The following is a 15,255-nucleotide window of genomic DNA, read 5'->3' as shown; positions in this document are numbered from 1 at the left end:
TCCCTGTCCTTCACCAGCTTCTGGAGCTTGCTCAAACTCATGTCCATTGAGTCAGTGATGCCACCCAGCCTTCGTCCTCTGTCATCCCCTTCTCCAGCCTCAATTTTTCACAGCAACAGGGTCTTTTCCAGTGAGTTGGCTCTTTGCATCAGGTAGCCAAAGTATTGGAGTTTCAGCTTCAGCATTACCCCTTCCAGTGAATATTCAGGGTTGATTTCCTTTAGGATCAACTGGTTTGATCTCCTTGTTGTCCAAGAGACTCTCAAGAGTCTCACCAGCACCACAGTTCAAAAGATCAGTTCTTTGGTGCTCAGTCTACTTTCTTTGTCAAGTCCCTAATTAGGAAAAGAGGGGTCTTTGGATTTCACTAGTACTAGGAGAGCCTACGGAGAAGGCAATGGCACCCCACTCCACTATTCTTGCCTGGAAAATCCCATGGACGGAGGAGCGTGGTGGGCTGCAGTCCATGGGGTCACTAAGAGTCGGACACGACCGAGTGACTTCACTTTCACTTTTCACTTTCATGCATTGGAGAAGGAAATGGCAACCCACTCCAGTGTTCTTGCCTGGAGAATCCCAGGGATGGGGGAGCCTGGTGGCTGCCGTCTATGGGGTCGCACAGAGTCGGACATGACTGAAGTGACTTAGCAATAGCAGCAGGAGAGCCTTAGTACTCCTCCTACCCTTATTAGTCTAGAGCAATGTTGTCCAATAGAAACATGATGTGGGTTCATACACAGTTGAAAGTTTCCTATTAGCCACATTTTAATTTTTTAAAAAACATGAAATTTTTATATATATTGTATCTAAAATATTTTATTATGTAGTCAGTATAGAAGGTATTGATTATTCTTATTTAGTCTTCAACTGTGTATTTTGTACTTATCAGATCAGATCAGATCAGTCGCTCAGTCATGTCCGACTCTTTGCGACCCCATGAATCGCACCACTCCAGGCCTCCCTGTCCATCACCAACTCCTGGAGTTCACTCAGACTCACGTCCATCAAGTCAGTGATGCCATCCAGCCATCTCATCCTCTGTCGTCCCCTTTGCCTCCTGCCCCCAATCCCTCACAGCATCAGAGTCTTTTCCAATGAGTCAACTCTTCGCATGAGGTGGCCAAAGTACTGGAGTTTCAGCTTTAGCATCATTCCTTCCAAAGAAATCCCAGGGCTGATCTCCTTCAGAATGGACTGGTTGGATCTCCTTGCAGTCCAAGGGACTCTCAAGAGTCTTCTCCAACACCACAGTTCAAAAGCATCAATTCTTCGGCGCTCAGCCTTCTTCACAGTCCAACTCTCACATCCATACATGACCACAGGAAAAACCATAGCCTTGACTAGATGAACCTTTGTTGGCAAAGTAATGTCTCTGCTTTTGAATATGCTATCTAGGTTGGTCATAACTTTCCTTCCAAGGAGTAAGCGTCTTTTAATTTCATGGCTGCAGTCACCATCTGTTGTGATTTTGGAGCCCAAAAAAATAAAGACTGACACTGTTTCTGCTATTTCCCCATCTATTTCCCATGAAGTGGTGGGACTGGATGCCATGATCTTTGTTTTCTGAATGTTGAGCTTTAAGCCAACTTTTTCACTCTCCACTTTCACTTTCATCAAGAGGCTTTTGAGTTCCTCTTCACTTTCTGCCATAAGGGTGGTGTCATCTGCATATCTGAGGTTATTGATACTTCTCCCGGAAATCTTGATTCCAGTTTGTGTTTCTTCCAGTCCAGCGTTTCTCATGATGTACTCTGCATATAAGTTAAATAAACAGGGTACAATATACAGCCTTGACGAACTCCTTTTCCTATTTGGAACCAGTCTGTTGTTCCATGTCCAGTTCTAACTGTTGCTTCCTGACCTGCGTACAAATTTCTCAAGAGGCAGATCAGGTGTTCTGGTATTCCCATCTCTTTCAGAATTTTCCACAGTTTATTGTGATCCACACAGTCAAAGGCTTTGGCATAGTCAATAAAGCAGAAATAGATGTTTTTCTGGAACTCTCTTGCTTTTTCCATGATCCAGCAGATGTTGGCAATTTGTACTTTTACTACATCTCAATTTGGACTAGTCACATTTCAATAGCCACATGTAGCTAGTGGCTACTGTATTAGACCATGTGAGCTCTACAAGAGCTAATAAATAATCATAGTAGTTAATTGTCAGCATATTGTCTAAACAATGTCTTTAAGTAAGGGTTTAAGAAATAATTTAATGTTCACAACAATGTAGTGAGAACAGGTTTTATCAGGATGATTTTGGGTATAGGTGAAAAAAACTGTAATTTATTGGGATTCCAGAGATTAGTAGGGACTTTAGGGTTGGTTTCATCCATAGCTCTGGTTCCATTTCTTTGCTGACTTCTGTCACCTGGCTTTATCCTCAGGTTAATAGCAAGACAGCTGCACATTTCTGAACCTCAGCTGCATATACAATGATATGCGGAGGAAAAAACAGCAGTCTCTTCCAGTGGCTTTCCTTTAAGAGCAAGAAAACTTAACAAATCTTTCCTCCTATTTCTTTCACTTGAATTGAATCAAGGACTTATTTTCGAGTCAGGTCCTTTGGATTTCTAAAGTAGTTCTTAACATTATTTCTTTTAGGAAGTATAGTTTAAATGCCCACAAGCATGGTCTTAGGTCCAGAAAGCTGAGTTTGAGCCTCCACTCTGCCATTTACTGAGCTAAGAAAGTTAGATCACTTACTGATCTATTAAAGTTTTTTTTTGTCTTTCCTCATAAAACTCATAAAAAACAGTTTAATTCAGTTTTTATCATTCCATTCCCTTGCTAGTGTTTGGTTCAGAAACCTATGCCAAAGTTAGTCAGAACGTGACCTTCTATTACCTAAGGAAAAGTATCCCCTAGGAAGACTTCCAAAACTTTATTATAGTGTAGTAGAAACTGTGATAAGGAGTGAAACAAGGAGGGATGAGGCTTTGATCAAGGTTTCATTGGACCTACTGTGGAGGCTTCCTAAAGGAGACTTCCTGAACTACTTTACAGGAAATCGCCTCTCCAGATTTGACCTTCATTTGAGGGATTTTAATTCCTGCCAATTTGTTGCTCTTTCTTTTTTTTTTTTTTCACTATTCTTATTAAGAAATATTGCACGTGTTCTCAAAAGTTCAGAGAAGGATTGTTCTTTATTAATCATCTTTAAGGTAGAGGCAGAGCGGCGAGCCTGTGAGGAAGAAGAAAACAAAGCCAGTGAAGAATACATTCAGAGATTACTGGCAGAGGAGGAAGAGGAGGAAAAGAGACAGGCAGAAAAAAGGCACAGAGAAATGGAAGAACAACTGAAAAGTGATGAAGAACTGGCAAGAAGACTAAGCCTTGATATTGTAAGTTTCAAGAAAGAACTTTGAAGTATTTCCATTATTATTGCTTTGTTTGATTTTGAATAGTCTCAAGAGGAAGCATTCACCATAACTGAAACTATTTCTGACATATTTGCTCTACCTAAAGCAAAACTTTTTTGACATGTTGTTATATATTTGCTCTAATCCAAGTATGTGGTTTTCTTGGTTTGTTTGGGGATTTTTTTGTTTGTTAAGAATTTTTTTTTTAATGTAGATCATTTTTAAAGTCTATTGAATTTGCTACAGTATTGCTTCTGTTATTTTCATGTTTTGTTTTTTAGCCATGAGGCATGTGGAATCTTAGCTCCCTGACCACGAATCAAACCCATACCCCCTCACTGGAAAGCAAAGTCTTAACCACTGGACTGTTGGGGAAGTCCCCCAAGTATTCTATAAAAAACTTTTATTTTTCATAAGTAAATTCAGTTATGTAGGAAGCTGTTTAGTGGAAAATGAAAACTCCATTTCCCCCTCCCACTTTTCCACTCCTATTCTTACTCCATTACATCAGGCTCTTTCCCCAAAGGTTAGCACTATTAATAGTTTCTTACTTATAACTTTTTTTTCACCTAAAATGAATCACACCGGGTTTTTTTGGTTTTTTATTTTTTCCTGACCTTTTTTTTTTTCTTTTGAATGTAGGTTTATTTAGTATTTTATGTTCACAAATTTCTTCTCCTTTATCATTTTACATGTAAATGGGAAATGGCATCAGTCAGCATTGCAGAGGTAACAAATGATCCCCATATCTCAGAGGCTTTCAACCACCCACATTTATGACTTGTTCACGATTCATGTCAGCTGATTTGGTGATGTTCCATGTGAACAGGGAGTCCTCTTTAGGCCATGCCATTCTTATGGAAGAGGAAAGAGAATAAAAGCCAACCATGCAGTGGTTCCTAACGCTTCTGTTAAAGCATCATGACAGTTTACATGCTATTTAATAAAGCAAATCACTTGACTTGGTCCAACATCAAGGGTCAGGAAGAGATTTAGCCTCATAAGAAACTGTTTACTGACCTTTTTCACTTGATATTTTATAAGAGATTTTTCATATTGCTACATATAGTCTATAATTCTTTTGTAATAGTGGTAAAATATTCCATTGTATGGATGCCAATCACTTTTTGAAAGTGAAGCACATCAAATTCTTTTTTGTCCGTGCTGCGCGGCTTGTAGGATCTTAGTTACCCAATCAGGCATTGAACCCCTGCCCCCTGCATGGAAGCACGGAGTCTTAAACACTGGACCACAAGGGAAGTCCCTGAATTCTTACATAACATATTAAACCTGGATTTTTTTATCTCGCCATGGTTAAAAATGACTGCTTAGGGGACAGTGAATTAAGGGAAGGATGATAGAACACATACTTTAAGACCAAAGGATACAGTGAGACCCAATAATTTGAAAGGACCTGGCAGAATCACTTGAAGTTCTTTTAAAATACAAACTCTGGGGGTGGGATTTAGGGAATACCACTCCCCTCTGGGGACGTGTGTGTGCAGGTTTGAGAGCCTCTAAAAACAATTCTTCTGCTTTCAAACAACAGATATCTTAAAATATATTTACCAAAGTGAATGTATCCAGAATTGATTTTTCCCCCCATTTTTTGACAGACTTGCCATTCATAATATAACTGAGTTTTAGAATGTACACCCTTTTAAAAATTATATTTCCTTTTAAAATTTAAGTGGAATAGCTTCAGAACTTTACACAACTGAGAAATTAAGTAAAAGACATAGACCGTGGAACTTCCCTGGCAGTTCAGTGGTTATAACTCAGCACTTTCACTGCCATAGCCCTGGATTCAGTCCATGATGGGGGAACTAAGATCCTGCTAGCTGAGCAGCAAGGCCAAAAAAAGACCAATAGAATAACAAATGGGATAGGAAAGAAAATATATCAAAGAGGAAACCCTGGGGTCAAGTTTGTCTTTCAAGAATTATTGTTCTAATTCTTGTTTTCACATGGGATTATAAGAGCAGATCTATTGATATTTTGGAATAAAAGTTTGGTGGTTCAAGGCCAAATGTCAACCACCACCAAGTATGTTAATTTTTCCAATGACATAGTAGGAAACTTATGGGTCTGTCATGAGATAGGAAGTAAATATTCATGCTATTTATTGATATGCCCTTAAATTCCCAAATTAAATTATTTTACATAAAATAACTTATTCCAGGTATAGCCCCAGCTTTTTCAATTTTTCCTTATAGGTTAAAGTAGTTATAAATATATGAAATTATTCATTAGAAAAATTAAAAAATGATCAGTTAATGAGATTAGTATCATCATGCTCTTTGTGTTTATCTAAAGTAGGGTAATAATGCAATTTAGACCAACTTAGATAAACTTAATCTTGTTTATACTAATTTTTGCATGGTCAGTATTATTTCACAGGATATATAGAATTTAAGTATAATGAGCATAATACCTGAAAAATTCTATTGTGGATTCTGAGTTAATTAATAGCTTATTTTATTTTAAAATTGTTTTATGCTTTTTCTGTTGTCGAAGAACAATTTCGGTGAGGGAAGTGTTTTGGCTTCGCCTTTGAATTCCAGAAAATCTGATCCAGTCACAACCAAATCACAAAAGAAAAGTAAAAACAAACAAACAAACACTGGAGATATTCAGAAGTAAGTGAATATGGAATACTGCTGTATCAAAATTTGGCCCATCAGCTCTGCATGAAACTCTCTAGATTGTCTGAGATTAATATAAAGTGAAAATAAGAGAGATGCTCACATAGCTTAGATTCCTGGCTAGCATGAAGAGATATGAAGCCTTTTTTTATCTTGACTGCTCAGGATTTCCATGTTGATACCATTTTCTCAAAATCAATCAGTTGGATTCCTTCTTCTCTTGGTTTGGATTCAAATGAAAAAAAAAACTAGTCCAGTATAAGGTCATCCTCATTGAAAGAGTTTACAGTTTGGCATCTAGATCTTACCCCACTCTGTTTTTCCCAGTTTATATATTACACTTCTTCCCTACTATACAAAAAACATGAGTCACGTAGTCAACAGTGGAATGAATCTAGTTGCCCCACTGTGCCCCTCTTAGCAGCAAGACGAGTTGATAAGCTTTCCCATAGTAATTCATAGTCGAGGAAGTTTATCAACTACAATCTAGACTTCAAAAACATGTAAGGGCTTTTGGTTCAACTAGATAAATATGTGCAGGTGATTTACCCCCTTCCAAAATTCATAGAAATTTAGGATTTGATATGGTGGAAATTTGGGACAGGGAGATTAAAATTTATAGGGAGAGGGCAGTGTTAAAAGAGGTGGTTGCTATTAAGAGAAAAAGCAGTCATGTAGCATCAATATTGTTAATGCTGATATTATGTAAAGTAGAAATCAAGAGAAAAGCCATTAAAAGAGAAAAGCAGGGATATTTCAAATCGATATAATATTATTCAGCATAAAGGATATAGGGGGCTTCCCAGGTGATGCTGTTGGTAAAAACCTGCCAGCCAATGCAGGAGACATAAAAAGGGACAGGCTTGATCCTTGGGTCAGGAAGATTCCCTGGAGAAAGAAACGGCAACCCACTCCAGTATTCTTGCCTGGAGAATCCTTTGGACACAGGAGCCTGACAGGCTATAGTCCATAGGGTCGCAAAGAGTTGGACATGAGTTTGAGAAGCAACTTAGCACACACACACATAAAGGATATGATTGTCATAAATCTTCTTGAATCTAAATATATACTTTGAAATATATAAACATAAAAATTTATCAGAAATACAAGAATAAACTGATGCTTAGATAGAGATGTGCTCTTCTGCTGCTGCTGCTGCTAAGTTGCTTCAGTCGTGTCCGACTCTGTGCGACCCCATAGACGGCAGCCCACTGTCCCTGGGATTCTCCAGACAAGAACACTGGAGTGGGTTGCCATTTCCTCCTCCAGTGCATGAAAGTGAAAGTGAAGTCACTCAGTCATGTCTGACTCTTAGTGACCCCATGGACTGCAGCCTACCAGGCTCCTCCGTCCATGGGATTTTCCAGGCAAGAGTACTGGAGTGGGTTGCCATTGCCTTCTCCAGCTCTTATGCTAACATATTGATAAATCTCATGTCTCTGAGCAGATAGTTGATATAAATTTGTATGTAGTAAAATCTCTATACCAAAATGGTAAAGAATCTAATCATGGACCATTTTTCAGAGATTAAAAAATGTAGAATTTCTGACATTAAAAAGAAACTAGCATATTCTTTCTCCTAATTTAAAATGTCATTTCCATTACTTTTGGAAAGACTATACAGTCTTAGGTTGTTTTGAAGCCAGGACCTACCTATTTAGATTATTTTGAGAATTAAGGAATAATTTAGATTTGACTTTTGCTTCCTTTTCTCCTGTTTTTCACTAAAATATCAATACTCGGACTTGTAAATGTTGTTGCAGAGCTAGACTAAAATACCTGAGACAGGGAGATAAAATAACACTTTTTCTGATAAATCAGCCAAGTAGCAAGCGAGACAACTTTGAGCATAAATAGCTAATCTGGCTTTATTTCATTGGATACATGCCACTTGTGTTTCAAAGCATTCAAATTTTGGCAAACTTTTTTTTTTTAATATATATATTTTATTGAAGTGTAATTTAACTTCAAACTCTTTTTTTGTAAAGGTATTTGTCACCTAAATCTCAACTTGGGTCAGCATCACAGTCTGAAGTTGTACAGGAAGACAGAAAAAACTCCATGTCTAAGGTTTGTGGATGCTAAAGATATTCTTGGCTTGGCAAGTTTATTAATACTATAGATCGTTAATACTTGTAGTTTCCTAACTTTTTTTTTAAAAAGTCACTGTAGTAAATGGAATACACCTTCTTAATCATCTTAGTCTCACCTAAGCTAGGAGTCAGCAGATTTTTTTTTCTAAAAAGCCAGATAGTAAATATTTTAGGCTTTGTGGCCCAAGTGGTCTCAGTCACAACTATTCAGTGATTTGTTTTCACGTGGAAACATCCAGAATAAAATGTAAACAAATGAGCTTGTTTTTGTTCCAGTAAAACTGTTTATAAGAGCAAACACCAGGTTGAATTTTGTCCATGGGCAAAATTTGTAGATCCCTGACCTAGGTGACTATAGCCATGAAATTAAAAGACGCTTACTCCTTGGAAGGAAAGTTATGACCAATCTAGATAGCATATTCAAAAGCAGAGACATTACTTTGCTAACAAAGTTTCGTCTAGACAAGGCTATGGTTTTTCCTGTGGTCATTTATGGATGTGAGAGTTGGACTGTGAAGAAGGCTGAGCGCCGAAGAATTGATGCTTTTGAAGTGTGGTGTTGGAGAAGACTCTTGAGAGTCCCTTGGACTGCAGGGAGATCCAACCAGTCCATTCTGAAGGAGATCAGCCCTGGGATTTTTTGGAAGGAATGATGCTAAAGCTGAAACTCCAGTACTTTGGCCACCTCATGTGAAGAGTTGACTCATTGGAAAAGGCCCTGATGCTGGGAGGGATTAGGGCAGGAGGAGAAGGGGATGACAGAGGATGAGATGGCTGGATGGCATCACTATCTCAATGGACGTGAGTCTGAGTGAACTCCGGGAGTTGGTGATGGACAGGGAGGCCTGGCGTGGTGCGATTCATGGGGTCTCAAAGAGCTGGACATGACTGAGCGACTGCACTGAACTGAACTGAACTGACCTAGATCATCAGACTCACAAAACTAAATAGGCTACCTCTGGTACAGCTTCACTTAAAAGATAACAGAATGGGAAATAAAGCGTGCTAGTAGGGCAGCATCAGGCATATCTGTTGAGCAAGAATCCTCACTGCAGAGCTCCTATGTGATGGCCTGGAAGTGAGACCATGCAGAGGAGTGTAGTCACCATGAAGATTTAGAAGTCCCATGCCCCATAAGAGTCAATTATTTACTGTAATGACTCATGGGTGTAGCTTCCAGAGGTCCTGGTAAGGAACACAGCCAGTCAAAGAGCTGTAAGTCGTTTACCAAAGCCCTGAACTTTGGCTTCCTGTAGGGGTTAAAGATCCCTCCTAGGTCTCCTAGTACAGATGCAGTTCAACAATAAGGGTTATTTTTATCATAAGCTATGAGGCCTAGTAACACAAGTGACATTCCACCTTTATCATATTTCCAGGAAAATAGCACTAGAAAAAGTGAGCTGACACCAAGATCAATGTCCTACATAGAAGTTTTGTTAACCAAAGTTTTGTAAATAGGTTCATAAATTTTTTTCAATTCAGGTAGGTGGTTTTATAGTACCTAACACTTAATGGATATTCATGTGCCCCAAAATGTATGTATTTTCTTTAATCTTCATCACAACCACCAATTCTGTAAGGTATCCTTGTGTCCAATTATAGTTGAGAAAACCGAGGCATGCAGAGGCAAGAGAATTGCTCAGAGTCCTGTGAAAGTGAGTCACTCAGCCATGTCCACCTCTTTGTGACCCCATACACTGTACAAATCCATGGAATTCTCCAGGCCAGAATACTAGAGTGGGTAGCCATTCCCTTCTCCAGAGGATCTTCCCAACCCAGGGATCTAACCCAGGCCTCCAACATTTCAGGCAGATTCTTTACCAGCTGAGCCACAAAGAGTCTCTTAAGTAGAGATAATAGAGGGAAATTCAAGTCCAGATAGTCCGGCTTATGCTGGGACTAACGATTGATGGAAGGAGGCATTGAAGGCTGGGATTTTTTTTCCCCCATCCTGATATTAATACTCACAGCAAAATGTGGTAGGCAACTTAGAATTTGTCCAACCCAGACTACATTGGTTCACAAGAAATGTTATGAGGAACAATAAGTGCAAAGCAAAGTAGGTAAAAGAAAAGAGTTAAGATCTTGAACAAGAAATAATTTTTGTCTTGAAGCAAATTCTCATTGAAGCCTTTCTTAAGGCTTTTCCATGGTCAAAACTAATCCTAGATCTTAATTTACCCAAGACCTGTAAGTGAGAAGAATTATACTGGCTAAAGCAAGGGTTCTTAACCTAAGGTCTGTGGGTAGAATCCATAGAGTAAATATGAACCTGGATAGAAGAAAAGGTTTATCTTCCGCCTGACCTCTCATTTTAGTGTTTCCTATAGTCATGAATCGGAGAAGGCAATGGCAACCCGCTCCATACTCTTGCCTGGAAGATCCCATGGATGGAGGAGCCTGGTAGGCTTCGGTCCATGGGATTGCTGAGTCAGACACGACTGAGCGACTTCACTTTCACTTTTTACTTTCATTCATTGGAGAAGGAAATGGCAACCCACTCCAGTATTCTTGCCTGGAGAATCCCAGAGACAGGGGAACCTGGTGGGCTGCTGTCTGTGGGGTCACACAGAGTCGGACACGACTGGAATGACTTAGCAGCATCAGATCAGATCAGATCAGTCGCTCAGTCGTGTCCGACTCTTTGCAACCCCATGAATCTCAGCACTCCAGGCCTGCCTGTCCATCACAAACTCCCGGAGTTCACTCAGACTCACGTCCATCGAGTCGGTGATGCCATCCAGCCATCTCATCCTCTGTCATCCCCTTCTCCTCCTGCCCCCAATCCCTCCCAGCATCAGAGTCTTTTCCAATGAGTCAACTCTTCACATGAGGTGGCCAAAGTACTGGAGTTTCAGCTTTAGCATCATTCCTTCCAAAAAAATCCCAGGGCTGATCTCCTTCAGAATGGACTGGTTGGATCTCCTTGCAGTCCAAGGGACTCTCAAGAGTCTTCTCCAACACCACACTTCAAAAGCATCAATTCTTCGGCACTCAGCCATCTTCACAGTCCAACTCTCACATCCATACATGACCACAGGAAAAACCAAAGCCTTGACTAGACAGACCTTTGTTGGCAAAGTAATGTCTCTGCTTTTGAACATGCTATCTAGGTTGGTCATAACTTTCCTTCCAAGGAGTAAGCGTCTTTTAATTTCATGGCTGCAGTCACCATCTGTAGTGATTTTGGAGCCCAGAAAAATAAAGTCTGACACTGTTTCCACTGTTTCCCCATCTATTTCCCATGACGTGGTGGGACCGGATGCCATGATCTTTGTTTTCTGAATGTTGAGCTTTAAGCCAACTTTTTCACTCTCCACTTTCACTTTCATCAAGAGGCTTTTGAGTTCCTCTTCACTTTCTGCCATAAGGGTGGTGTCATCTGCATATCTGAGGTTATTGATATTTCTCCTAGCAATCTTGATTCCAGTTTGTGTTTCTTCCAGTCCAGCGTTTCTCATGATAGTCATGAATATAAGCAGCAAACCATAATACTGTCAACAGTACCTGTGTCTTTGTTACCAATAACATATTACATTTGTTGTAGATCTTGTGAAACATTTATACTCATCCCTCCTTCAGTGTTACAAATTATTAGACTTGTCACTAGATCTTATTACGTAATGTATTAATGATATGCATTATTATATCATAAGATTTTAAAAATTATGTTGCAATATAAATTGATCCCTATGTATTTACTTTTATGTTTTAAAATATTATTCTCAGAAGAGGTCTGTCAGCTTCACAAAAATGCCAAAAGGAGGAGGGTTTGTGACACAAAAAAGGATTAAAAGTCCCTGGGTTGGAGGAAGTTTAAAAGATGAGAGGTCAAGTCATGGTGCCAGCTCCTGGCCATATATAAAACTGGCTTGTGGGTTTTGAGCTGCAGGTTTTCATGGGAGTGAAAATGAAGAAATACCTTAAGTTGGCACACAGAATAAAAATACTATTAAGAACTAATATATCTTAGTAGTAGTAATAATCAGGTAATTATAGTATATAGTGACAACTCAGTTTTGGTGTTAGTGTAATAAGACTTATATGTTATAACTTGATGGTTTCTCTTGGTTCATTCAATATTTTTCTGTTTTCTACAGAAAATTGATGACAACAGTGATGTGAAGAGCCCTACATGGCAAGACACAGAGGTTGAAGAAGATATGCCAACGCTTTCTCCTCAAATATATCTTGAAGTTCAGGAACAAGGTGCAAAGTCTTTAGTGGAGTCACCTATGCCTCAGTTATGTACCAGTGATGGAGAATGGTGCCTTGAAGGAAAAGTTGAAACAGGACCAAGCAATCGTGAAAAAGGGTTATGTGTCATAAATCTTGAGGAACCTAAAGCCAGAGTTCCCTACTCTGGAGATGCTGCTACTGAGCCTTGTGGTGAAACAGAGAGTGAATGTACTGTATCAGATACGACACAGTTCCTTAGAAACAACACGGTTGGGACAGAAAATGAAGAGTCTCACCTACAGATCAGTAAAGGTATCTCCAAAAGAAGAAACCTAGAACCTTTGTCTGAAGCAATCAGAGAGCCATGCTTTTCTGCAAAAAGAAGGAAAATGTTCCCCAAAGCCGCCTCAGACCAAGAGGAAACAGAAATCAGCTTGACCCAAAAACTGATAGATTTGGAACATCTACTTTTTGAGAGACATAAGCAAGAAAAGCAGGACAGGTTATTAGCATTACAACTTCAGGAAGAGGTGGATCAAGAGCAAATGAGGCCAGACCGGCAAAAAGGATCCCCAGATGGATATCAGTTACGGACTGTGTCCTCACCTCCAGACAAAGTACTAAATGGACAGAGAAGGAATTCCAGAAACAGAAATTCCAAAAGACAAACTGAGCTAGAGCAGCCAAAACCTCGGACAGACTCAAAAAATGAAAACCATCAGCAACCTTCTTTTAAGATCCAGTTGAAATGTTCGGTTAATGGAAGAAAGATAGCAAATTCTACTAATGATAATTGTAATGTACCTAAAACTGCTCATTCCCTACAGCCTAGTAAGTCACAGAAAAGTATTTTTCAGATGTTTCAGAGATTCACAAAGTAATGCTTGAGTAAGAACAGTATTTTATAATCCAGTAAGACTGGGTTGTGAAGCTTTCTATCATAGGTTCTTTATAAATTTTTCATTAGCTCTGCTCTGTAGACACACTCATTATCTCTAACTAAAGGACCACGTGATTACAAAGGAGAAATATATGAATGTGTTTCTGCCGGACTCAGTTGTAAGCAAGAGTCCCACTCCTTTCCTTTTTCAATAACTGTGATACACTAAGTATAGGTTGACAGCCTTTACGTATGTAAAATTGCATTTGCCAACTCCCAGGAAATCTTCAGTTCTGTGCATTTCCCCCAAAATGCATATTTTATGGCCTTTGAGCCCCTTTTTTCCTGACTAGTAATCAAAGCAACGTTAGTACCAAGTAACTAAGGGATCCAGGCAGGGTTTAAAAGCTGTTTTCTTGTAGCTTTCCCATATTTGCAGAGCACTTGACATACATCTTTCATAACACTAATTTCCATTTCTGCTTTAATTAAGTATTAACAATATTTTCTTTGACTTAAAATGGGTTGGGGTCAGTGTGAAATCAGAAAAATCAGGGTTTTCTGGAAAATTAGGACTTAGTTGACAAAACTAGACTGTTGATGCAAAGGAGCTTGTCTTGGGATGAGGCTAGGTGGGTAGATGAACAGTGTGGGATGATCAGACGGCTGGATCTAGAATGGAGTAGCAGGTGTAGTCTGGCAGAGTGTTCTTCCTCGTCCTTTCTTTGCTGAATGACACAAGAAACATTTAGATTTTATAGTTTTACACACCTTACTATCTAATCTACTATTCCAGAGGAAAAAATGGAAAGTTATGTCACAGTATCCTGTATTGTAGAACCTGGCTAACCATGTGTTTATTTCCTTAGGTTATCGTACTGACTTATTTGTGTTTATGGACAAAAATGGAAAGTATGATACTTGGGTTTTGCCCTGTCTTACCCCCAAAAGTTAAATAGGAAGGCAGCAATTTCATTTTATGAAATTTAACTTAGAGATCTTTTGTCTCAGAAGTATGAACAACTTTGAGCAAATAACAGGTTTAACAGCATTTCTGATGGACGTCTAGTTAACCATCCTATTAAGGTAATAACATAATAAAATGTCCTAGAGTTAATAATTGTAGCTTAAATTTATCAGTGCTTTTGGACATTGATTTTTTTTCCTCCAAATTTTGTAACCAAAATTCTGTAATCTGCATACTGATGGCATCTCCTTCAGTATTGATTAATTATGGGTAGAATCCTGATGCTAACTTAAAATTTAGTTTGCCCTTTCTCAAAAATGATTGTCTCCTGAGTAATGATTGTGCTGAAATGAAGTGTACTTAGAAACTAACCAAATTTGTCTAAAGTAGACTAACATCTTTTCATCAAACCAATATTTTTTTAAGACCAATTTTGCTTTACATTTTAGGGATTCCTCAAATAAAATTACGCAGTTAAATCTTCCTGGAATAGTCCATGACCAAAAAGGGAGAAAAATAGTATAATGTATTTAGGATTTACATATATAACCACCTATTTGTCTGAAAAGTCTTGCTGACTAAAATTGGTTTTAACACAAATTTTAACTTCTTAGTCTTTCTGATAATCCTACCATGTATGCATCTTTGTAAGAAACTAGTAAATATTTTGTGTCATTATAATGTATTGATACTTTTCCTTCCATTTTTATGGAACAGATATGAGTGTTTTATTTCTCAAGGAGTGCTAGAACTGTGCAGAGGCTGAAAATTAAAATAATTATTAAAAATTAAAATGGACTATATGTTTTATCACAGTTAAAAATTAAAACATGAAAATAAGTTCTGTGTAAAAACTACCATAAAGGAAAACTGGAAGACTAGGGAAAAAGTAGATACAGTTCACCACAAAAAACGAATTTCTTTTTATAAAGTGTCTGCCAGTACATTAAGAAAAAGACTAACAACTCAAAAGAAAAATTAGAGAAGTTTATGTTCCCAAGAAACAGTTCTCAGGAAATACAAATGGCTCTTGAATGTGTGAAAAGATGCATAATATCACTTATACCAATGCTCATATGTTTTTCCATCCTTCATTAGAAAAGATAAAGGTGCTTTTTTGGTTTTGTTTT

At 38.5% G+C, this 15,255-nt stretch overlaps 1 protein-coding gene across 2 annotated transcripts in view; it reads left to right on the top strand.

The window, feature by feature from the left end:
* RNF168 (ring finger protein 168) overlaps positions 1-15,255 on the top strand; it is a 24,525-nt gene extending 9,270 nt beyond the window's left edge. For both annotated transcript variants that reach the window (XM_006054236.3, XM_044942998.1), the window contains 4 exons: positions 3,164-3,343; positions 5,879-6,000; positions 7,995-8,076; positions 12,200-15,255. In XM_006054236.3, coding sequence (XP_006054298.1) covers positions 3,164-3,343; positions 5,879-6,000; positions 7,995-8,076; positions 12,200-13,159 — 1,344 coding nt within the window. In that variant the 3' untranslated portion in view covers positions 13,160-15,255. The remainder of the gene's footprint in view (positions 1-3,163; positions 3,344-5,878; positions 6,001-7,994; positions 8,077-12,199) is intronic.

The sequence above is a fragment of the Bubalus bubalis genome, chromosome 1 (assembly GCF_019923935.1).
Source record: "Bubalus bubalis isolate 160015118507 breed Murrah chromosome 1, NDDB_SH_1, whole genome shotgun sequence".
Lineage (NCBI taxonomy): Eukaryota > Metazoa > Chordata > Mammalia > Artiodactyla > Bovidae > Bubalus > Bubalus bubalis.
The sequence above is the reverse complement of the archived record's forward strand: the minus strand, read 5'-3'. Positions and strand labels throughout refer to the sequence as shown.